The sequence below is a fragment of the Leuciscus leuciscus genome, assembly GCF_965113295.1.
Source record: "Leuciscus leuciscus genome assembly, chromosome: 25".
Classification (NCBI taxonomy): domain Eukaryota; kingdom Metazoa; phylum Chordata; class Actinopteri; order Cypriniformes; family Leuciscidae; genus Leuciscus; species Leuciscus leuciscus.
In genome coordinates, this window is record NC_138724.1 from 16962671 (window position 1) to 16987765 (window position 25095).

Below are 25095 nucleotides of genomic sequence, written 5' to 3' on the forward strand. Positions count from 1 at the left end.
AGTCATAGAACATGTGACGTGCCATGGGATTTCATTATGGTATCTATGTGGATAAATGCTATACAAGTGAATGACCTCATGGTCATGAACTCCCATTGCTGAGGTTTGAGCAGATCTGTAATAAAAATGATCGGACTGTCGTCTGAAGGATTGAAGAGGGAGGGGGGATTAAACTACAATGTCATTAAAATAGGCTGATCTCCTGTGGATCTTGGATCCTGTAAGACAAGCATTTAATCCTGAACATTAAAAGCAAACATTTAGGCTTAGTTTATGATGGATAAATCCTTTAGCTTTTACATAACAGTCATGTAAGCTGGACTTGCTGTATGCATATCATGACAAACATATTCATTTATCTGACAGGAGGGATTTGTGGTGCAATATGCTTTCATGTACTCCCAGGACATTAAACAATTTTCTGGGAACTATTTTGTATTGTTTTTAGACAATATGTTACCTCTTGACATTTTAAGCTTTTTGTAATTTTTTGTTAATGTAGAATTTAAAACATGAAGTTGTGTGTTTTGTGTGGAAATTATGTATGACTCAATTGTTTGCTTCCACAGGACAAAAAAGTCCTTCCACATTTTTTAATAACAATGGAAAAGTGAATTTTTCAGAATCGTTAGCCTCTCAGTTAACCTTTGTGCATCCATCATCTGATGGTGACATCTCTAGTCACATAATAAATGCATGCCAGCTCTGTCCATCACAAAGTTATGATGCATATGCCACTTCACATGTGCTCACCTCACATTTTTTGGCCCCACCCTAACACAAAACTGAAACTGCTTATAAAAGGCCTTGTCCCAAATGCAACCCTCATCTCTACACCAAGTCCACACTTTGGTGATTCTGCTAAGACTGCCAGGTAGAAGTCTGCTGTAAAGTCTGCACCAGTATGGTCTTGGCGAAAGGGCACATTGATGTATAATAGCACACTTCTGATTAATAAAATGATTTTCGTCCCCTTTTGGGATGGAAATTGTCTGTGAGTCTGGGCAGGGATAAACAACCCAACTCCTTGAAGACTACCTTCCTGCAGACTTCAGTTCCAACACACCTGCCTGTTGTTATCAAGTAATCCTGAACACCTTGATTAATTGGTTTTTGCGGTGTTTGATCAGGTTTAGAGCTAAACTCTGCAGGATGGTAGCCCTCCAGGAGCAGAGTTGGCTACCCCTGTTGAAGGGAATTCCATTTATAATTTTAGGCAGTCTTCAACTCTAGTCCTGGAGGGTAAGTGTCTTGTAGACTTTAGTTCCAATTCCAATTTAACCCACCTGCCTGTAATGTGCAAGTAGTTCTTAAAGGGATACTCCACATTTTACAACTCCCCCAGAGTTAAACAGTTGAGTTTTACCGTTTTCGAATCCATTCAGCCGAACTCCGGGTCTGGCGGTACCACTTTTAGCTTAGCTTAGCATAGATCATTGAATCGGACAGGACCATTAGCATCTCTCTCAAAAAAAATGACCAAAGAGTTTCAATATTTTTCCTATTTAAAACTTGACTCTTCTGTAGTTACATCGTGTACTAAGACCGACGGAAAATGTAAAGTTGCGATTTTCTAGGCTGATATGGCTAGGAACTATACTCTCATTCCTGCGTAATAATAAAGAAACTTTGCTGCCGCACCATGGGTGCAGCAGGCGTAATGATATGACGCAGTGCTTAAAAATAGGTCTAATAGGTTAGACAAACTTTGTCCCGGTCACGTTGGAAGTTACCGAGCTGGGGACTATTTTCAGGCACTGCGTCATATCATTACGCCTGCTGGACCCATGGATTCAAAAACGGTAAGACTCAACTGTTTAACTCTGGGGGAGTTGTAAAATGAGCCTATTTCCAAAAAAAGTGGAGTATCCCTTTAACAACTCATCAGGACACTGGCCCTCTAGTGTTGGAGTTGAAGAGCCCTTTTTAGGGTTCAAAATGGTGGGGTTCACTGGTATGGAATTCAGTGTGGTCTACATCAGTGGGTGCTTCTCATTTCTTATTTGTGCATCCTCACTTTCTTTATTCACATCTTAGCTTCACCCCCTTAGGATGCGAGGGAAGGATACACCTGTGTATCCTCACTCATGACTCCTCAGGAAGCTTCCTCACTCCTCGTTCCTCACCTCCTCATGGTACAATTTGAGAATTGAGATGTCCTTCAAGATGGCTGAGTCCAAATCGATTTCCGGGTCACAGGCTGGAGGACCGAGGAAAAGAGGATGCATCAATTTGAGTATTGAGAAGCACCCAGTGTTTCTGAACTCCAGTCCTGGGGACCAACCTAACAGAATGTTTTAGAAAACTCACTAATTAAAACACCTGATTCAGCTCATCAGTCTTTTGAATAGACTAGACAGAGAGACATCTAAAACATTCTGGGAGGTGGGTCCTAGGGAGAGAAACACTGGTCGACATGATCTATAAACTTGAATAACTAATATTGGGCTGAGGGTACCATTTGGGAGAGAATGAGAACATTGTATTGTAGTTTCACCTGGAGTCTGGTTGGTAAAATTGTCTGTTTTCAGGATCAGGACTTTAAGCTGATGGACTGGTACTGCAACAAAATGAAGAGCTGACCGTAGACCTTGTGACCTCTCTGAATCTTGAGATGTCATTTTCTAAGGGACATCAATGTTCATATCTTGAGCATGCTGAATAAAATATGAGCCACTCTTTTCCTTTGAAAGAGAACAATGAGGTGTCCGGGTTGATGTTTAAGACTTGTCTAGTCTCGTAACAAGAGCTATGAAGTGACCTTCTTGGTCTTGTCCACAACTTTCCTTAGTTCTCTAACGCATGTGACAGGCCTGTCTGGTGTCCAGTCAAGACTACTGCAGCAAACTTCCAGCTCCTCAAATAGGGATGTCTTTGGATTATCCTGAGTGAAGACGGCCAGTCTGAGTATGCAACTCTTAAGCCCTTCTAAAGATCCGACATTGACCACCAAGTTCTGTTTATAGAGTCCGGAGCTAAGGTTGTAATCTTGGGCTGATATAACCAAAGGTCCAGGGCAAAGTGGGGGAAGCCTGACCTGGATAGTCACTTCTTCTAGATGATGGACTACACCAGTAATACCAACTAAGGATAGAGTGAGTGTGTTCTGTGTTGAAGAGAAGGTCAGGGTGAAGTGCAAGAAGGGATCTGAGGTCTTGCTGTAAGAATTTGAACCATAGTCAGGTAATAAAGGTTCTTCCTGTAGTAGGCCTTGAGTTTGAAGTTGAGAGAGGGTGCAAGGTGATTGTAGGTTAGGAATAGTGAGCCTTCTGTGTTCACTGAATGAGTAACTATCCCCAGCCACAGTGCAGTGGCGTTCCAGAACCTTCCGGGTCTTTGCGAGAAAACTACGTCTTGGTAAAGAGGGGAGAGAGGAGCGGCCACTTGCCATGGGCTTGTATGGAGAAGAGGAGATAGCTGGAGAACTGAGTCGTCTCATTTGGAAACATGACGTCTGCTTGTTAACTTCCGAGAAAGCAGTGAACTCTTCATCTGATGGTGTAGAGTTCGCAAAAGCAGATGGGTAGTCTAGAACCTCTCCTTCCAGCTGCTCATACTGCAATTTGGTAAATGTGGTTCCAGATGAAGGGGAGGAACTTAATGCCACAGTCACATGATCCACAGAATCAGGGGGAGGGGGGGTCATCACAGTCTTTTCGTCTTTATGTGGTTTTTGTCTGGTTTTTAACCAACAAATTACGCAGCCCAGGATAAGGGATAAACACAGGACCACCAAGCCCACACTCAACAGAATCTGTAGGTGGACTGAAGAGACAGAGGCTGGTTAGAACAGCATTTTAATCCGAAACTATCATTCTAAATGACAGAACAACTGTTAAGTCGTAATCCGCAAACAACGGAAACAATTTAATCCGCATAAAGTCAGTGTTCAGTAACAGAATGGTAACAAACCAGACATGAACTGCAGTACTTAAATTTGAAATCTAAGTAATCTAAATAATGGTTGGTTTCTCAGACCGAATGGACAACTACTTGTTCACAACTTTCCTGGCAAACACACCCAAGTATTATATAGTTTCCTTAGAGGTTAGGTCTACCATACCTTCAAGTTGCTTTGTGAAAAGCACCTGCACCAGCAGCCAGAGAAACAAGAGAACAATGATTCCCTCGATCATTCCCTTACAGCTAAACATTAGCACTGACTGCCACACAGGTTCCCCAGAGTTCTCCTCCTCCTCAGTAGGCATGATGACCAAGGAACGCCACAGCTTCTCACCGCATCTTCACCTTCTGGAGTAACATCACGTATCTTCACAGGGGTGACTTCAGAACTGTGAACTCCACTCCATCTGTATGCATCTCTAGAGTTGAACAACTCTGGTTTCTGTCAAATGTTCTACAAGACACTAATGTCCTTTTCTAAATTGAAGTCAGAACCGAATTTTGTCGAGTCTTTCTTTTGTCAAGATGCTTTAAGATGAACCTTAAACCTGTTTCCCAATTTAAAGCAACAAGATCAGGTGTATAATACCATCCATCAAGTTGTCCGAAGCAATTTTCTATATGATTAAATTCCAAATTGTCGTTCAGTCTAAATAAAATCCAATTGATTCTGCTTGTGATCTTTCCTCTCCTACATCTGTCTTTTAGTTATATCCAGAGCAGTAATCCTCTCCACTGACTCCCGTGGTGAGAGACTAAGATGAGTTTAGAGGGGTGGTCCAGCTCAGGACAGGGGCGGGACACGCCAGAGATGGGATAGACAATATACTGGTGACGGGTCAAGGACAACCATGCCATGTGTCCCACACTGTGCCTATTAAAAAAGGCATCAACAGAACAATCCCATCCTACCACCCCCACAAAACAGCATCTGTCACATCCACTGCGATTTCTGCACGCATTGAAAATGTCGTAGTTAATGTCAATTGCTGTTTTAAGCAGTAAATATGCATTTCATTATTACATGCACTTTCCACTCGTCAATCTTATCAGACATTAATGAGGATTACGAAGGCAGATCTATAAAATCAGACTGAGTAGTGGACACAACTGTTTGATTTCAAAAGCATAATACTAATGCACTGCCTCTTGGTGTCTTGTGACATGAACTGCATCTTTCCTTAAAACTGATTTCAATGTGCACAACCATGCATTGTGATAAATTATTTAATAAAGAAAATGAAGCCTTTAAGAACCATTATTTGCAATTTTACATGATTTTCACGACTTCTGTCAAGAGTACTTTGACTTTTTTCTTTACTTTGAGTTTTAATTAATTTTTATAGACTGTATGAATAAAAATTGGGGTAAATGCAATGTTTACATTTAAATACGCAAAAATAAACCAAAATTAAATAATTAATATGACCATGATGTATGACTGCAATTAACTTCAGAGAATCCAAAAAGAGTAATAATATCCTTCACAAAGAGTAAGAAAAAAAACTCACCACAAAAATCTTGCATCAGATCAGACTTTAATTTCATTGTGTAAAGTTGCATGTGTCTATACAGTGAGGTCATCAAAGAGGATAACAAACACATGGTCTTTGGTTTTCAGCTATGCAATTATCTGAAGAATATAGAAATTAAAACAGAAGAAACTAAAAGTGTCTGTATCCCAGCAGGTCCCAGGGTCAAGCAAATGCAGGATTTTAAACGGCTAAAAAGCTAATAGTTAATGAGGCTAAATTAGCATGGGTACATGAACATAACCAGCCAACAAGCCTCGATTGCTACTGGAAGTTTATTGGAAGAACAGTTGGAAAGACAGTTCATGCAATAATAATCAATACTTCATGGAAATGAGATCTAACTCTTCTAATAATCTCATCTCACACTCCAGTATTAACGTTCTGCCTTTCACCATCTTTACATTTGAGGTATTTTGCTAATTCATTACCTGAGATGTTTTTTGCATTAAAATCAGCAGAACTTCTGAGGTAATTCAGTGATGCAGGCAGTTGAACTACATCCGAGGTAAATCCTGACTGAGGTAGCTATTTCAGTCCCACACTGACCGAGTTATATCTAGTGTCATTCGTTTCAGAAATGAGACTGTCTAGGTTCTGAAGTTAAAATTTGTGAAAAAAAAAAAAAAAAGATTTCCTGAGAAACTCGCTTTCCAATATGGAAAGATATGTGAGGTCTGAAGTTCAACAATTAAAAAAAAGAAAAAAGAAAAAAAACATCCAATCTTCTTTTGACTTGAATGTTATCCTGCTTTTCTGTGACCTGGTTTGTTTTAAAAGGAACTCGTATGCGCACCAGAGTAGAAGAATAGTACATTAATCAGGGCCCTTATTTATGAGCCTGTACATGATCGTCCAACGCACAGAAATGATTGACATGTGCGACACTAACTGTGCATGTCGACATAATTTCTTTTCAACCATACATTGTCTTGTGTCTGAGGTAGAGAAAAATCTTTCAACCAAACTGTTGCCTGTAAATATGTCTTAATAATAACAAAAAACCAAAACCTGTCAGCTGCGCACACTGTAAAAAGTGATCAGTTGACTTGACTTAAAAAAGGGAGGAAACCCCTTCCCTTAAAAATTAAGTAAATAAACCATGCGTAACTGAAAAAATTAAGTTGTGTGGAATTGTCAAGTTTACATAACTTAATTTTTTCAATTACGTGTAACTTAAAAAAGAGGAAAACCCGTTGCCTTAAAATTAAGTCAACTGATCACTTTTTACAGTGTAAAATGCAATCAAACTCAAAACTCTTTTTCAAATCATATTAATATTTCTTTATCTAGAAGCTAAAAAAAAAAACAACGGAAATAGAAAACAATAAAATCAAGTAAATACATTTTTAAAAAAGAAAAAATATATGTGACCCCTTTTCTTACTGAAACAACTTTGCAACACTAGATGGGGATTGTAGCCTGCTTTTAAAATCCATCAAATTAGACAAAAAACAACAACACAGCAGTATCATAATCGATCCTGAGTCTTTTAAATTCACTGCAGATGAGGTAAATTCAGCAAACTTTAAATAAGAGATTTAATAGACAGCAAAAAAAGAAAGTGTCAACCACAACCTCACAGATGTGACTTTGGCAGAAGTAGATTTGATCATGCCATGATTGCTTTGCAGATCTTTGTGAGAGAATGACTATGGGTGTGGAAAGGCATGATTACGCGATCACCGAAGTGTGTACGCTGAGGTATTCTGTTGAATCAAACATGTCTAAAAACCTTCTCAGTCCTGAGAAAACATCTTGAGGAAAAGAGCAGGTGGGGTCCGTGATGAGCTTTAACAGCTGATGAGTTTGTAAAAGTGTATGTGTGTGGTCCTCCCTTCACTGGAAGGAAAACACAGCTGCGAGCTTGTGCAGGAGGCAGACTGTGATTTGCTAGACCGCCTCTAGAGGGCAGAACGACTCATGCCGCTCCAGAGGAAAGACTAGTTTAGGGTGGACTGATGGGGTGTTTGGTACAGGGAGCTGACGGTAGGTTAGGGTGACCCGCCTGTGGCCGGGTCCACAGAGTCAGGACCCTTTGAGGAGGAGGAGGAGGAGGAAGAGGGGATACCGGGACTGAGGGTGGAGGTCTGGCCTGGGAACATGGCTGTGACAGCGGTGGGAGCAGCTCCAGACTTCTGGGCATATAAGGATCCTGTACAGAGTATAAAAAACCCCTGCATTTAGCAATTTACTTCATACAGGAATACTTCAGTATTATACATTACTGTTTCAAAGTTGGGGGTCATTAACATTTAAAAAAAAGAAAGAAAAAAAAAGAATAATTTTAATGTTACAAAAGATTTTGTTTTCAAATAAATGCTGTTCTTTTTTTAACTTTCTATTCATCAAAGAATCCTGGAAAAAAATGTATCACTTCTTTTCTGAAGGATCATGTGACACTGAAGACTGGAGTAATGATGCTGATTTGCATCACAGGAATAAAATGTATTTAAATGATATAATTAAATAAATACAAATTTCTTTCAAAAACTTTTAAACTATTCTATTACCTTTAAAATTAGAAAATTAAAAATACCTCTATTTTTTATTTTACATTTAGGTAAATTTACATTTAGCAGACACTTATTTAAAGCAACTTTTCACTGAAATCCCAAAAGTTAAGATTTTCAATTATTTTACAGAGTTTTTTTTTTACTATATTGCTTCAAATAAGTGTATAACGAGCTATATAAAACATACATTAGTACTACAATATAATACTTTTATGATCTAAAATACTTGTAGGCTTATTGAAACTCTGTGGATCCTTATGGAAATATTCATGGAAAAATCCTCAAGGCAAGTATAAATAAATAAAATAAATAAATAAATAAATAATCAGAATAAAATGAATTAAACAAACAGCCAAGATCTCCAAGCGTTTTAAAATGTTACATTTGTAACCTGAGTATGCTAGTAACAATCGGAATGTAAGAATTCAAAAAAGAATTCTAATACAAAGGATTTTCTGAGGAGCCGGCCCAATCAGTGGAAAGGGGGTCTTGGAGTAACCCGAGGTTAAGTGCCTTTAACAATATTGGACAATCCCACACGTGTATAAATACAATAATACACACCTGAGTAAATAACCCCGTTGACCTCCACAGACACAGTAATGCTAGCAGAGCCATTAGAAGAAATGCTGAGAGACAGGTCCTGTTTGTCCTCTGAAAACAAGATACAAACGTCAATGAAACACTTAGTAAGTCACTGTAGATATTTTGGATGAAAACGCTGAAGTACTCACCGCGGGTGCTGGTGTTGTTCATCCGCAGGTGGGCTGGGTTCACCTGTGACGCCATGGCCAGCAGGTTTTGTTGGAAAGCCTGCTGCAGTAGCCTCTGCTGTTCCTCTGCCAGACGGGCCATCTTCCTCTCGGGCCCCTCCACCGCGGCGGGTCCCGCGCTCACCAATCCGACACCCATGCCGGTCTCCAGCCTCTCCCTCAGCTGCTCCAGCGTGGCGGCACGTGCCAGCTGTTGCTGATGCCCGAGAGCCAGCGCCAGACGACCTGGCAACATGGAGGCTGGACCGTCCTCTGGGACTGAGGAGAGGCCACAAAAATGTTGAACTCAATCTGTTACTATATCACATCCATAATGTTAATCAGGATGACATAATCCTGTGCATGTTCACACCAACATGAAATGGATTGTACTTCCATAGTGAGAAGCATATCTATCTATCTATCTATCTATCTATCTATCTATCTATCTATCTATCTATCTATCTATCTATCTATCTATCTATCTATCTATCTATCTATCTATCCATCTATCCATCTATCCATCTATCCATCCATCCATCCATCCATCCATCCATCTGCACAATTTGCTTGTTCTGATTCTCTGATTGGTGGATATTTCTTCACAGAATCATGGGTAATGTAGTTTTTCCACCAGGAATTCCACTGTCAAGAAAGACAAGTTTAAATAATGCTGGCCGATGACTTCCACAAAAGCAGATACCATCGATTAACAACCTTGAAGCTCATTGTTGGTCTGTCTTTAAATGTTTTAGAAGTTATTGTTTAAAAAGAATTGGAGAAAATGAATTGGATTTTCCTTCCAGACCATGATTGTAACACTCAATTGAGCCAGACCTGAATGCTAGGTTGCTAAAATGCTACTTGCTAGGACGCCTAAATGGGTACTTCACTATTGACTATCAAATAGGTGACATAATTTGTAATTTTTTTTAAAAGTCAACTCAAACTTTAATTATTTGGTAAGTTTTTGGGAACTTTCATCAGCCAGCTGGAAGTTATGAAGCAGGATGTTTTGACATGAACATAGGTCCCTGCATTACACATCAAGGCAAGCGCTTCGTTTAATGCGGCCCCTGAGGTTCGTCTCTGTCAGTAGACCCTCACAGGAAAACACAGCCCCTTAATGGCCGATCATTTCCCCAATCAGGCCAGGAAACCTGCTCCATTTCCTACATACACTTCCTGCTTGGGTTTGTTTCTATTCCACATCGACGTGGCATTATGTAAAGGTGTGGAGATTGAAGAATAGAATGCAATGAAATGCATTTCGGTCAACAGCAAAACCAATTAAATTAAAATTGCACTGTATGACTAGAATATTAGTAGTGAATCTGAATGAATCCAATAATCAGAATACATTCAGATTCTGAAACTTCCAATGCGCATGTGCACAACATATTTTCAAATACAATTGATCTGCCAAATGAATAAATGTCATCAGATTTAAGCTTTTACATGCACATTCCCAGGTTCTCAGAAGCGGAAGTCGTCATAGCTGAATAGGTTCCATATTTCTTGACTATTTTGTGATAGAGGTGAAATTTGGACAGAAACGTATTTCTTACAGGAGAATGCATAAAAAAATTATGGAATGCGTGTTATTTTTGGTACAGCGCCTGAAGAAAATCTCATAGGAACTTCAATCTTTGTGATATCAACTTCAAAATTGGAACACAACTTGGCTAGATATATGGCTTTTTTATTTTACAGTAAAAATTTAGTTTAAAAATATATATTGATTTACAGTAAATTTAAACTTCCATAAATTTTCATACTAATTTTTTAATCCAATTGATCTGCTACATGAATAAATGTAAATGTGGTTGGATTCAAACGGGTTAATTGGGATCGAGCTCAATCTGACCTGAGGTGTTTACATGAAGGCTTTTCACTCCAATTGATCCATGAATATGATTATAAAAAGATTATTTGGGTGCACATAAACACACCTAGTGACATTCAATAAGAACGTGATTCTCCTTCTCACCACTGGTGTGTGCAAATAAACCAAATGTTGATGTTGATGTGTAATATTTTACTTGGACTAAACAGATAATCATTGTCCAGCCAACAAAAACCAAATTTCAATGATCTTATTAAGAAGACTGCACACCTGTGGCTTTCTTCAGGGAGGGGCTGGGGGTGGCCTGCAGTCCGTTGTGTCCCGTGGCGGGCAGGTGCATTTTGAGAGGAGAGAGGAGGTGAGGGGCTGAGGCACTGGGAGAAGGGGAAAAGCGATACAGGCTGTTGCTGTACCCGGGGCGACGGCCCTCCCTGCGGTTACTGTCGATGGCCGCTTGCAGCTCTCCAGGGGAACTCAGACCCTTCTTGTCGCACTCGTACGGATACAGGTACTTCATATACCTGCCACAGAAGATCAAAAACTGTCAGCATGTACGTGACTTTAGAGATGGTGCGTAGGCCGTGTACATGGAAAACGTCAGGAGAACTTACTGTGTGCGGAGGGTGAAGGCGGCGCTGGTGATGGAGGTGGGCAGGTTCAGGCCTTTGGTGATCTCTCTCCAGATCTTCTTGTTTATCACCTCCACCAGACCTCCCTTCTCAGTCACCAGCTTATACAGCATGTACAGATCCAACACTTGCTTGGCCATGATGGGGATTCGATTCACAGGTGTACCTGGAGGAGACAGAACGGACAGGAGCCGTTGTTGAAATATTCTGCATGATGGATCACATCAAACCAGCTGAGAAAACAGAGTTGGTTGAGTGTTTAAAGGAATAGTTTAGTCTCAACTTGATTTAAACTTTACAATTAATACACATTTTGTGTGTGCGCTGGGCTGATCAAGACAGCAACTGCCGGAAATGATGGGCCGTACTGATGGGAAGTAAGACAATAACTAAAATTATGTTCTCATCAAGACAGTAACAGGGCTGATGAAGATGTGAAGAGAGGGGACACTGATGGTAAATGTTTGGTTGAACTTAAATAAATTGTGATCTTTCGCTATTTAAAAGTAGAATGTACAAAGTAAACTGAGATCAATTAAAAAAACATTTAATAAAAAAAATTAAAAAGATTAAAACTTTAAGGAATAATTCACAATTTGTCTTATTTAATTTAAAATTAAATTTAAAATTAAATTTAAATTAAATTTTAAAAGTAAACCACTGTTGTTCAGCACTTTGTTAGCCAAAAAAAACCCAATTAATTGTTACATTTTCATTTGATCACATTTTAAAAGCTTAATTAAATTGTACATTTTATGACTTTATTTTATTAGCACTGTTTTTGATAATACATTTGTATGAAATAAAATTTAGACTAATTTCATATAACATTTAATATGGCCATATTATTGTTACAATAAATTATTAAATTGTTAAAATTTTATGAACTCCTAAAATGAATGAATTTCATGAATTTTATTACTTCGACATTTTTGGATAACAATAATTTTATTAAACCAACAAAACAGACTCAAGAAAAAATAAAACTGAAAACACAGAATTTGAGGAAAATAAAACAGATTTAATGGGTCCGTAGAAATGCTATTTAAACTTTTAATAAATAGTTGTTATAGTTTCATAATTTCTATTAATTTGCCATTCTTTTTGATCATTCAAATTGAATTAAACCATTAAAACAGAATGAACGAAAACGGAATCTAGAAGCAAAATAGTGGAATTTGGGAAAAATAAAATGGATTTCATAGGCCCTGTACTGTAGGAAGAAATGGGATTTATTAAGACCGTAACGAATGAAACTATCTATGGGAAGTGATGGGCTGGTAGTAAGACAGCAACTGAAATGATGGGCTCATGAACACCGCGAGTATGAGAAGTGAAGGACATTATTCGGACCATGATGATGGGTTGATAAAGCTGTGGAAAGTGATGGGTAAATCAACACAGTAACTATGGTCAGATGAAGGGCGGCTATGGGACAGTCAACAGTAGCTATGTTAAATGATAAGCTGATGTTAGGAAGTGATGGGCTGAAATAGAGATGCAAGCAGAAGCCAATCTGTAGCATTAAAAGCTCACGAGTGTCTGTGCCGCCCACCCCTTCCAGAAAAACAGGGATTGAAGTGATTGAGTTTTTAATCTGAGAGCAATAAGCCGGTGTGGGTAGGCCAGTGCAATGAAGCTCATTTGGAGGGATTGCAGCAACTAAAAAAACACACACACACACACACACACACACACACACACACACACACACACACACACACGCTCTATTAGCACAGTTACCAAAGTGTGTACAGAACAGGAGGGGAGGGGCTTTGAGCCCCCATAATGCAATGCTCAAATCCTCCCCCCACATACCACGCTGGGCCTATTCCTGAATAAAACCAATTAATGTATGTGTGTGCTTTGTGAGAAGTGGGGGGTTGAATAGTCCTGGTGACCTGAGGTCAGGATTACGCCCTAATTTAGCTCCATTCTCTATTCTCATTAACATGGATTCAAATGCACATAGATGGGCACCTGTGCACTAAACAAATACCAACCAATAACACTAATTATGTGGCTAACAAATGGGCATGTAATTCTCTCTTTAAATCTATTAAATACACTCACATTCATATACGGTACTGGTCAAAAGTTTGAAATCATTACTATTTTTTATGTTTTTGAAAGAAGTCTCTTTCAAGCCTGCATTAATTTAATCGAAGATACAGAAAAAAAATTATATTACATTTTAAAAATAATGGTTTTCTATTTTAATATACTTTGGTCACATGAACCTTCAGAAATCATCTAATATGCTGATTTGATACTCAGTTTTTTTTATATATTATTTTTTACTTTTTATTCATCACAGAATCCTGAAAAAAGCATCACAGGTTATAAAAAAATTATAATAATTAAAGCAGTACAACTGTTTACAACATTGATAATAAATCAGCAATTAGAATGATTTCTGAAAGATCATGTGACACTGAATTCTGGAGTACTGATGCTGAAAATTCAGCTTTGCATAACAGAAACTCTATTTTAAAGTATTCAAATAGAAAACCTTTTTTTAAATTGTAGTAATATTTCACAATATTACTGTTTTTTTCGGTATTTTTGATCAAATAAATGCAGGCTTGATGAGCATAAGAGACTTGATGAGCATCAGAGACCTGATGAAAGGTTTTGATTCTCTCTCTCTCTCTCTCTCTCTCTCTCTCTCTCTCTCTCTCTCTCTCTCTCTCTCTCTCTCTCTCTCTCTCTCTCTCTCTCTCTCTCTCTCTCTCTCTCTCTCTCTCTCTCTCTCTCTCTCTCTCTCTCTCTCTCTCTCTCTCTCTCTCTCTCTCTCTCTCTCTCTCTCTCTCTCTCTCTCTCTCCTCTCTCTCTCTCTCTCTCTCTCTACACACACACACACACGTTCAAAATAAACAGCTAGTTCTAATGGCTGATTGTATTTTGTGGTTCTTCTTGAATTATCGGGTTCAGAATGTTCCATCCTGAAACTCCTCACAGCAAACAGCCATAAAGCGTTCGTTTACCCAGTGTAATTTAGAAGCCCAGGCCTCCAAGACAAGGCCCAGCACCCCCCGGAGAGTCCGGAGCAAGGGCTCACTTTGAAAGGCAGTTATTTAATGCTGGGAATGACATTACTCATTCATCAAACAATCGCTGCTCAGATTCGAGCAAAAGGTTAGCGCTAGGTCACCGAGCTGGAGATTCAGGTAAAGGTCCACAGGAAATCGTCTAGAGAGCGACCTTGTGACACGCTCCATAACTGCAAAACCAATTTAGCTCAAACTCAAGAATGGAAAAGTCATTGGAAGCCTTTTCCTGCTAAAGAGGCTTCATTATTGATTGATGTACGCTGTGCAAGGGTTTAATGCTGAAGCACTGCACTCCTAATTGATATCATGTTGTCTCCCTTCATACGTCTCAAGAAACGGCCAATGAGACACGTCAAGACGGGGTTAATGAAATAAAAGTATGCAAATGGAGGAACGCAAAACAAATCTATAAAGAGAGCAAATACTAACATCAACTGAAATGTTCAACGAGGACAAAAAAAAATAAGACAAAAGCATGACATATCGCCACTCGATTCCAGAAAAGGAGACATTACTAGCACTGTGGCTTTCATCACTTTACTAGTTCTTTAGCTATTATAAACTGTTATTTTTTTTTATCCGTTTGGACTTGGAGTTCAAAGTCGAAGCGGCAATTTCTAACTAATCTCTCTTTTTTTTTTAATTACACATCTAATTCCATCCCCTCCCCCAATTGTTTGCTCGAAAAAAATAGGTCAGTGAATCTGAGCACTGCCCTAAATATAGGAGGAAACAGCTGCCCACATTAAGAAGCCTCCGTTCTGCGACCAACCAATAAGGCGTTCCGAGACGCCGGGCTGGTGAAGGAAATTCCACGCTCTGACCGAAACAATGATTGCCATTCTTACTGTAAGGCTGCTGCAAAGAGGAAGTGAGGGGGTATACAGGAAGTGCATGGTCTCGCACCCGACGAAAGATCCTGGATGATGTTGTGTGGTTAGATCTTTTGTTTTGATAACCTGAAAACCGTTAGGGTAATGCCAGATCACATTTCACACCAGTCAAGTCAAAAGACAAAAAAAAAGAAATTACATTTTGCTTACAGAAACTAAAGGACATTTTAGGGCTGTTCAAGTCTTTTGCACATTATTTATGACACAAATGACCAAATAAATGAATAAATAAATACAAAATGAATACATTTTATGGTTTCATTAGATTCTCTTTACACAAATTGTACTGTAATACAACTTATTTATTTTTAAATGTGTAATTTTCGACTGATATTCTTTTTCGATTGCTGATGCCAAAGCAGATATCTTAGAGAACAGGGCGGCCGATGGCTGATATAATATGTAACTTAATATTCAATAAATTAGAAATTATTTGAAAATTAATCAAAAAATTTAAAAAAAACAAACGGTAAAATAAACAAACTTATATTTCAGATGGCAACTTCTTTTTTTGTGAAAAACACTGTAATAGATTTACAGACTCAAGAAATTGTTAAAAATATGAATAAAATAAAGCCTCCTGTTCTCATTTAATTTGCACAGGGTTACATGCGTTACATGTAGGGTTACAGTCTACAAACACACATTTCAAAAGACCTCACAACTGGATTCAAAGTCTGCAAGGTTTGTGAAATTAAATGTTTATTAGATATTCAAAGACTTGTTTATGTGATATAAATGCGTATTTGCTGAATGCTGATGGTTAATGAGAAAATATTATAGTGTTTGACTTTATATTACAAATGTAAATGCAAATGGTTTTTTTTTTTAATTTTTTTATACCACTTACATTTATTTGTTTAACAGTTTAATTAGACAGAACCGTTAAATGGGAGTGCTCTGTGTTCAGGCGTTGGCGTTCTTAGCGCTGTCAAAATAAAAGTCCCACTTCCGACATTGGCGAAACAGAAAAATGTATCGGCTGGTGCAGATTTAAAAAAAAGCCAAATATCGGCCGAAATGTCTGCCTTGGCAAAATATCAGTCGACCATTATTTAAATGGCATAGGAAAAAGGCAGTACAATAATTATTACAAACATATTTAGTTCCTTTTACAAAAATTATTTAAATATATAATGTTTATTTAAATTAAAATATAATATACTTGCAAATTATTGCAATGCAAAAAATAAATAAAAAAAGAACTGTGCTAAATTGTCAAGAAAAAACAAACACCAGATCTTTCACCCACAACATCCTTGAAATTGACAAAAATCGCAACAAACAGGGAGAGCGAGAGTCATTTTTCATTTTCTTTGGCAACAAGCACTTTCCGTTCTTGTATAAAATATTCATGTTTCCTCCGACACCCATCTTCCACTGGGCTGAGACACTCCACATATATATCGCCGCCCTGGCTCTAGGTGAGCTAATTTCAGGTGGGTTAAGGCAGGATTACACATATAAAGCTACTTGCTTTACTCGCAGAGAAAACTATTATTATCGGTATTAATTAGGATTAGTTTGAATTTTCTTATGATAGGATGAGCATGTCAAGACATTACACCCAGAAGACATATTGCTGATAATAGATGCATGTACACACTTTTATTCTTAGTATTTATTCTTAATTATATGCACACACACACGGGTCATAATTCAGTTGATTTGACACTGCACAAGAAGGAATTTACTGTCGAGTTTGATTTAGCGCATTTGATTAAGACTTCAACATGTTTACCGGTTTAGGAGGGCCACGTCCCTATACCACTGAGCCATAAAAACAAACGAACGAGGGCTCAGTACAAGGCTACGTTTCCCTGGGGGACAGTGAACATTGACACAAAGAGAAAGGGATAAGGAAAGAGTTTTTTGGGGATCTTCCTGACTTTACAAGATAAATCTGTAGTCGGTGGTCATAAAAGGACAGAGACGCTCGGGTGGGAAACGAGCAGCCCACTTCAAACCCAGGATGTCATAAACATGCTTGAGGAGAGTAACAAGCCTCAGGAGTGACAAGACAAATGCTCCAAACAGGACATGCCACACTTATTATGAAGACACACAATAGAGGCCGTGCACACATATAACCTCCTCCCTGCTGACTGTAGGAAACCGGGCAGCGCTTCTGATGCAGCTGTTCGGTATGTCAACGATAAATTAAAACGGGCAACAAATGCTCTTAGTCATAATTCAAAGCTGTTCTTGAGAAGCTACGAACATTAAAACGGCAACAAAACGAGCCAGTTAAATAATTCAACAAAGGATACCGTGATGAATTTGGAAGTGTGTTCTACATTACATGCGTTTATGAGGCTCTATAGAATACTTGATTCTGATTGGTCAATTGCAACAGCCTCAAATATAGAAGTCTCAAATACTAGGGATGCACGATATATCGGCCACCATATGTTAATTTTTAACGTTATCGTTTTCAGCCCGATAAGGAAATCTGGCCAATATATTAAAGCCTATAAATAATGGATTATTTCCTTCAGCTGAGACGCTTCAGATACGCACTGTTCGCCATGATGGTTTTAAATAGCTTGAAATATGATTGGAATTCAGAAAAGGAAGATACAGTTAATGCAACATGTGCAGTGCAAGTCTGTCATATAGGCTACACACAATTATAATGAGAACACTATAATTGTGTGCTTGGGACATGGCTTTTAATGGTGAGACTTTTGTTTTTGTAATCAGGCTCTAAAATAATTATAAAAAAATTTGGATTTAGATTTATCGGCCAAATATATCGCTTATATCGGCTTTGAAATAAAGAATTATCGTTATCGGCATCGCCCAAAATGTTCATATCGGTGCATCCCTATCAAATATATTTGTATAATATTTCTTGGTATTTCTATGCATAACATTTTTATATATTTAGTACAGTAACATTTGGTACTTGCCAAAGTTTTTTTTTTTTTTTTTTTTTTACACATTTCATTATTGCAAAAAAAACAAAGAAAACAAACACTGATATAAACAATTCTGACCAATACTGATAAAATTCATGTTAAAAGCAATAACTGATAAATGCCAGACAATAAAACTCTATATAATATTGTCTAAATAAACAAAAATAATCAATAAATGGTACCAAATGCTAAATTATTATATACAGACTGAAAAAAATATAAAGATTTTGAGATTTGTTAAAGATTACCTTTATAAATGTTATTAAATTATTCATGCATTTAAAATGTAACTTAAGCAAAAGATAAATAAAATGTAAAAATACGGATGAGAATGTACAATTAAATACTGGCCAATATTGGCCAATTTACATCTAATATGGACAAAGACCGATACATTTAAATAAATAAACAACACTGTGTGTATATAATCTGATATAGTACTAATATTTTGTGCATTCTTAATGACATTAGTCTTTACTTGCAAATAGTTCTGGCTGTAAGATCTGATTGGATGAGTCACATTTGAAAACAGCAAATATACACATTTAAACATTTTGTTAGGCTAATAAACTATTGTCATAAGAATTGTCTTATTATCATGATAATAAATATATTTAACTGTTGAATATTGGAACCTTAATTTATATTGCTATTACCTGCATAAGTCACAATTAGGTTTTTTTGTAATTATTTTACATTGTTTTTTGGGATTCCCTTAATGTTTTAGTAAGATTCATACATTTTAATCGATATACAGAGTTGCACTTCTCCATAAACAACAAATTAACTCTGGCTTTTCTCCATTTTGAAACTCTATTGGCACACAACTTCACTAGCTGGTTTTCAGCATTCTTATAACTTATTGCGCCCTCTCTTTCTCTACTCATCTTGTCATCATTTCCTCTCATCCATGCAATCCCCTCCCCATCCCGCTGTTATTCAGCAGTCACAGCATTGTCTTTGCTTTTCTACTGTCTGTCATTCTTCTAATATCAAAGGTGGGGCCCTGAGTTTTAGGGTCTCATTAATCTTTAGGAGAGGGACAGGGGCCCCTTAATCCACCTCACCCACCCTCTATCTGATCCCCTCAGGCCCCGAGCAAAAGACGCCCCCCTCACAGCCCCCAATCAACACACACACTGAACATCCCCTCACAAAACTCCCCTGCAGCCACTGCTCCTGTCCTCCTCCCATCTTATCAAGTTTCAAGGGCTCTGATGTGGACAATACACAGGGCAGAGGCCGACTTTTATAGAAGTGCGTGCGAAGTTAGAAAGTTCAAAGCATATAAATATATACACTGCGGGTGTGCCATTAAAAGCAATATTCCAGGTTTAATACAAGTGAAGCTCAGTCAACAACAGTTGTGGATTACCAATAAAGTTAAAGTAATTTTGATTCATAAAAAAAGAAAAAAAGAAGGCACTTACAATGGAAGTGATTGGGGCCAATGTTTGGAGGATTTAAAAGGAGAAATAAAAAGCTTATAATTTTATAAAACTTTAAAGGGATAGTTCACCCAAAAATTCTATCATCATTTACTAACCCTCAAGTTGTTCCAAACCTGTATGAATTTCTTTCTTCTGTTGAGCATAAAAGAAGATATTTTGAAGAACATGGGTAACCAAACAGTTGATGGGCCCCATTGACCTCCATAGTATAAAAAAAAAAAAAAAAAAACTATGTCAATGCGGCCCATAAACTGTTTTTATCATTCTTCAAAATATCTTTAATTTACATTTTTGGGTAAACTATCCCTTTAATCATTCTGTGTGTGATTTGAGCTGTAATGTTTTTCTCGGTCATTTTAGAGTTTAGGCATTACATTGTCATTGTCAAAACTAAATTCATTTTAACTCGCATATTGTTTGTGTCTTGTGGCTGTACTATTGAGTATTTTAACATTTACAAATTGGCCGCATTCACTTTTATTTTAAGTGTCTCACTGTAACACAAATTTTTGCAATTTATTTTATTTTATTTTTTTTCAAAGGAGGGACAAGTGGAAATAATTTTTTCGGTAATCAACATTATACCACAAATGCTGTTGATTGAGCTTAACATACTGCATGGTACGGTACGGCTCGGTTCGGTACGGCACGCTTTGGCGCTTTTCCACTGCATGGTACGGTACGGATCAGTTCGGTACGGCTCGCTTATGGCGCATTTCCACTGCATGGTACGGTACGGCTCGGTTCGGTACGGCTCGCTTATGGCGCATTTCCACTGCATGGTACGGTACGGCTCGGTTCGGTACGGCACGCTTTGGCGCTTTTCCACTGCATGGTACGGTACGGCTCGGTTTGGTACGGCTCACTTATGGCGCATTTCCACTGCATGGTACGGTACGGCTCGCTTCGGCTCGCTTTAAATGGTACCACCTCTGTTGAGGTTCCAAGCGTACCGTACCGATACTAAAATGTGACGTGAAAACACTGCAGATCACTGATTGGTCAGACAGAATCATCACTACCAGCGTCATTGTATTTACGACACGAGACACTAAACCCGCTAGATTTAAATAGCCAGTAGACAACAGCCAACGCTGTAGCGCCTGTTTTAAAAGTATTTGCAAGAAAAAAAAAAGAAAAAAAAAAGAAGAGTATAAACTTCAAAAAAAGAAATGGCTGAATCGTGGTCAGTGGACGAGGTGCAGACGTTCCTCTTGGTTGCCGAGGAGCAGATGGGGAAACACGGAATGAAAAATTCGCATTTAATATGATGATGTCATGGCAGTAGAGACGGCAACTATAACGATCAGTCCCACCCACTTTGAAGCGGTACTAACTGCAGTGGAAAAGCAACCGAGCTAAAGCGAACCGAACCGTGCCGTACCGAGCCGAGTCGTACCACGCAGTGGAAAAGCGAAGTGAGCCGAACCGTTCCGCGCCGAGTCGAACCGTACCGAGCCGTACCATGCAGTGGAAAAGCGCCATTATATTGAACCTGGGATATTCCTTTAATCTTACCAAAAAAGGCCACCAACAAACCTATTTTGGACATCAAATACACCAAAATGTGTCTAAAGCTACAGTCGCCAATAAAGACACTACACAGCATCCTGTTTTTCTAAGTGATGTTGAAATAAACAAGTGGTTGATTGATCTATAGATATTGTCTAATATTTGGTCAAATTTTCAGCTTTGGTCGAGAAGTTTTTCTATTTGGCAGTTAAGTGTTGGAAATGGACTTATTTTGATTGCACAAATAACTTTTTTTTACACAGGAGCTGTACTATTAGAAAAAAAAACAGTTTTAATCTAAAGTATAAATTTAAGTTTATTTTAAAGATTTATCAATTTCAAATAATTTGTTCCATACTGATTCATTTTCCTAATACAAAATCTATTGCAGCAAATTCAATTAAACAACCAATATATATCGGCCACTTGCTCTCTAAGATATCGGCAAAAAAATAAAAATAAAATCCTTATCGGTCGACCACTAGAATAAAGTACAATGAGAGATGACAGTTAGCTTGAGACCCTTCAGAACAACACCAGACAACCGAATCAACAAAACAAGAAAGGTTTGTTTGCTTTTCAAAGCTGCTGAGTGGTAACAGGACACAATCTGTACAAAACCAGCTATAGTCTTGGTCACTGAGCTGAATGTCACCGTTAAAATAGATATTTGCATTGTGATATGCAAAACGACTGACAAGATAACCACCACAGGCTTAGAAAAATCAGACGAGGCGCACGCTGAAACACTTTCAGGATGGATCCTTTGAATAACACACAACCGTCACCCACAGAAGTCATTTTCACACACTCCATCAGTCAAAAAAACATCATTAATCATGGCTGCGAGGACCTCCATGACGGACATTTGGCAAGATCACAATTTCCCCATCCCCCGCCTATTATGAAGTCTCAGCTGACAACCCCACTTACGCACACTGGTAGGTGGTGCAGGGGGTGTGATGGTAGACCAACACAAACAGCTCTCCATCTGGTTGAGTTTAAATCCGTGGTATGGGGTTAATAGCCCCGTCAAGCTGTGTCGCTGAGAGCCTAGTCTTAGTCGGATGACGCCGTCAGGCCCATCTTTCTGTCACAGTATGCTAATCTGAGACCAGGGACATATGATTCCACTTAACTAAGGGGGCCGTCTCCATGCTAGGTATAGGTGTCAGATGAAATCGCGCATCACCAAAGAGTGAAGCTAAAGTGGATTTAAATTATTTGTATGGAGACTTGCCTTATATGAGATGTAGTTCTATATAGATGTTTGAAATGGGATTAAAAGAGCCCGTCCTACCTCGTTTCTGCATGTACGTGAAGAGGTCGTCGAGGAACTCCTTCCGTTTTGGATCGTTGTCCAGTTCATAAAGCTGAAAGTAAAAATTGTGAACAATTAAGTTTATTATTCTGAAATCCTTTTGGAAGAGTCTTTACATCAATCTTTTTGTAGACAAAAAGCTAGTTAGTACTGTTGGGCAAGTCCTTGTTTGTTTACTTGTTAACCAATCTGTCAAATTTCGTAAATGTATGTGATTAAATACATTTATACCATGGTCTGTCTGAATACTCGATTCTGATTGGCTAGAAGGTGTGCATTAAAACAGTTTGATGCACAGGTAGTTCCAGTCAGTTTAATCACTGTTCTATATTAATGCGCTGTTTTCATTGAAGCGGGCACAACGCTTGCACATAGAAACAGGAGCACAGAAACACATCTCTCTCGATAATGAATTTAAATAAATGTAATCTTACCGCACTACTTTATCTCTGTTTAGTTTTTAAAGCGGGTTTAACTAACGAAAATAACCAGCAAAATTTTGTGCAGCAAAAATCAATAACAGCTTTAAAGGCCCTGATATACTTCAAATCAAATCAGGCCCAAACAAAGGTTTTTTTGCGTTCATTTTGGGAGTTCGAAATGGCTAGTTAAAGCCAACTTTCCAGAAAAGGCTGGTAAACACTTTCGAACTACCGTTGGTCCGTGGCAATTACAAAACAGGTAGATGTGGCTCTAAGGGCTCTGCCTTAATTGAGAAGGAAATCTTTTCTGGTTCATTTCTTCTGTTCAGTCCCTCAAATTCAGACGTCCACGAGAAAAAACATGAACACATTGGAGAGCTGCTTTATTGCAAAAAAATGACTTTTTTTTTTAAATGAAAGAGACACTGGGTTTTTTTGTTTCATTTTTCAAGTGGTATATAAATAAACGTGGCGTGACTTTACTGAAGTGCTGAATTGCAAAGCTCGTGCAAACATCTATATCTCAATGATCAGATGTTTTGTTGTTATTTGAAAGGAAAGCACGAAGCACATATTTACACGTTCATCTAAACATCACTCTTTAGCAGTGTGGGTGGCATCGGGATGTCTGCTGACAGTATACCGCTGCTACTTTGCTGTGAGAATATTGGGCCTTAACTTGTCAATGCTGGAAAATGACCATTGTATAAACTTGATAATCCATGGCTAGCTGTGCATTAACCGATTTGAATGCAATCCGTAGAGGCAACGTTTCGCGTCAATTGGTTCTTTGCCTCCACATCGTGCATTAAAATAGTTTATTGCACAGCTAGCCGTGAATTTTCCCTCACATGTAATACTGTAAATATGCTAACGCATCATTATATTTGACATTATAACCGTTTTATTTTGTTCTGTGTGATTTTTACTGATCGGAAACTTCAGACGAATTGAATGATAGCTCTCTCAATATATATATATATATATATATATATATATATATATTAGTGGTGGGCCGTTATCGGCGTTAACGTGCTGCGTTAACGCGAGACTCTTATCGCGCGATAAAAAAAATATCGCCGTTAATCTATTCTCCAAGTTGGGTTGGGAGATGGCTCTATACTACACAAGCTATGATGACGCAATCTACCCGCGGCCGCGAGGTAAACCCGGCTGCAACGCATATTCGTCGTCATCTTAAGTAAACACGGCTGAAAGTGAAAGCTGGTGAAAAAGATCGGTGCAACATCCATTATTTGGACTTGGTTCGGGTTTAAGCCGTCAGACGAGCAGCAGCAAACTATATACAGAGTGTGTGGGGTAACAGTTCGGTAAGTTAACACACGACTAATCCGTTCGACCACCTCAAATTCAAAACGAAACATGATATCACTGAATACCAGCGCGCGCGTATTATTCCCATTCCAATATATCTTAGTGGTGTAGCACATAATCTCGATTTTAAGAATCGTTGTTGTGTTTCTTTTTAACTGAAAAGACATCAGTTAGACAATATTCTAATTTTAAATTTGGGGTTTCATAAGCTCCAAGCCATAATAAACATTAGACCTAGCCTACTTAAAGGAGAACTCGGTAACTCTAGCGAACTCTAGTCACTTCTTCGCTGATTTTCCCTTTTGTTGTCGCATGTTTTCCCCACGAGCTCCCCCTACAGCTGTGGGGGGGCGTATATTTCACAACACAGTCGTAAAAAACTCATTTGCGGCGGCCTCCTCCCCCTCTCTACCGCTGCTCATGTGCGTTTGTTTTGATCGGAGCAAGCCAACTGTATCGTGTGGAGCTATGTCTACCGAGGTGGGTAATCTGGTAATACATCATACATGCGTGTGTGTTTATGTCGAATTGCCGTAAAGCAATTTGTGTTTCGCGCTCGTTCTCGTTCTAGTTCTCGCTTCTCACGAGACTTCCAATTTCTAACTTGCCGGGACGGTAGTGTTGCAAGTTGCAAGGTTGGTTTTCCGCCTGGGAACGCTGGGGGGAGCGGGGAAAGTCACCAATATCACCAGAACAGGTTGTTTAACCATCCAAATGATTTCTAGACAGTTTTATTAAGTTAAAAAAGTTTCCAAGTTCTCCTTTAAGTCTCTGCAGCTAGTGTACTTAAATTTTATTTATCTGCAAAATTATGTTGTATACTCACAGTTTTGCACAATATATGTTCTCAAAACTACATACACCCTTTAAAAAAAAATACATTTAGCAGTTTAGCATGGGTCTGTGTAATCTGTTCTGAAATGGTTTTATTATAATATACTGTATATCGTTATCGCAAGAGGCTGCAATGTATATCACAATATAGATTTTAGGCCATATCGCCCATCCC

General features: G+C 38.4%; 2 protein-coding genes across 3 annotated transcripts in view; both read right to left on the reverse strand.

Moving 5' to 3' along the window:
- Window positions 1–84: 84 nt before the first annotated feature.
- Window positions 85–4208, reverse strand: syt18b (synaptotagmin XVIIIb; the record flags this gene model as incomplete). Its single annotated transcript, XM_082158959.1, has 2 exons — window positions 85–3765; window positions 4064–4208. The coding sequence occupies 2 exons, from the start codon at window positions 4206–4208 to the stop codon at window positions 2750–2752; spliced, it is 1161 nt and encodes a 386-aa protein (XP_082015085.1). The 3' UTR covers window positions 85–2749.
- A 1214-nt stretch (window positions 4209–5422) lies between these two features.
- The window catches only part of arid3b (AT-rich interactive domain 3B), a 36385-nt gene continuing 16712 nt past the window's right edge, over window positions 5423–25095 (reverse strand). For both annotated transcript variants that reach the window (XM_082159301.1, XM_082159300.1), the window contains 6 exons: window positions 22309–22381; window positions 11161–11344; window positions 10820–11070; window positions 8686–8982; window positions 8516–8605; window positions 5423–7590 (listed from right to left, as the gene is read on the reverse strand). In XM_082159301.1, the coding sequence (XP_082015427.1) occupies window positions 7430–7590; window positions 8516–8605; window positions 8686–8982; window positions 10820–11070; window positions 11161–11344; window positions 22309–22381 (1056 nt within the window). In that variant the 3' untranslated portion in view covers window positions 5423–7429. The remainder of the gene's footprint in view (window positions 7591–8515; window positions 8606–8685; window positions 8983–10819; window positions 11071–11160; window positions 11345–22308; window positions 22382–25095) is intronic.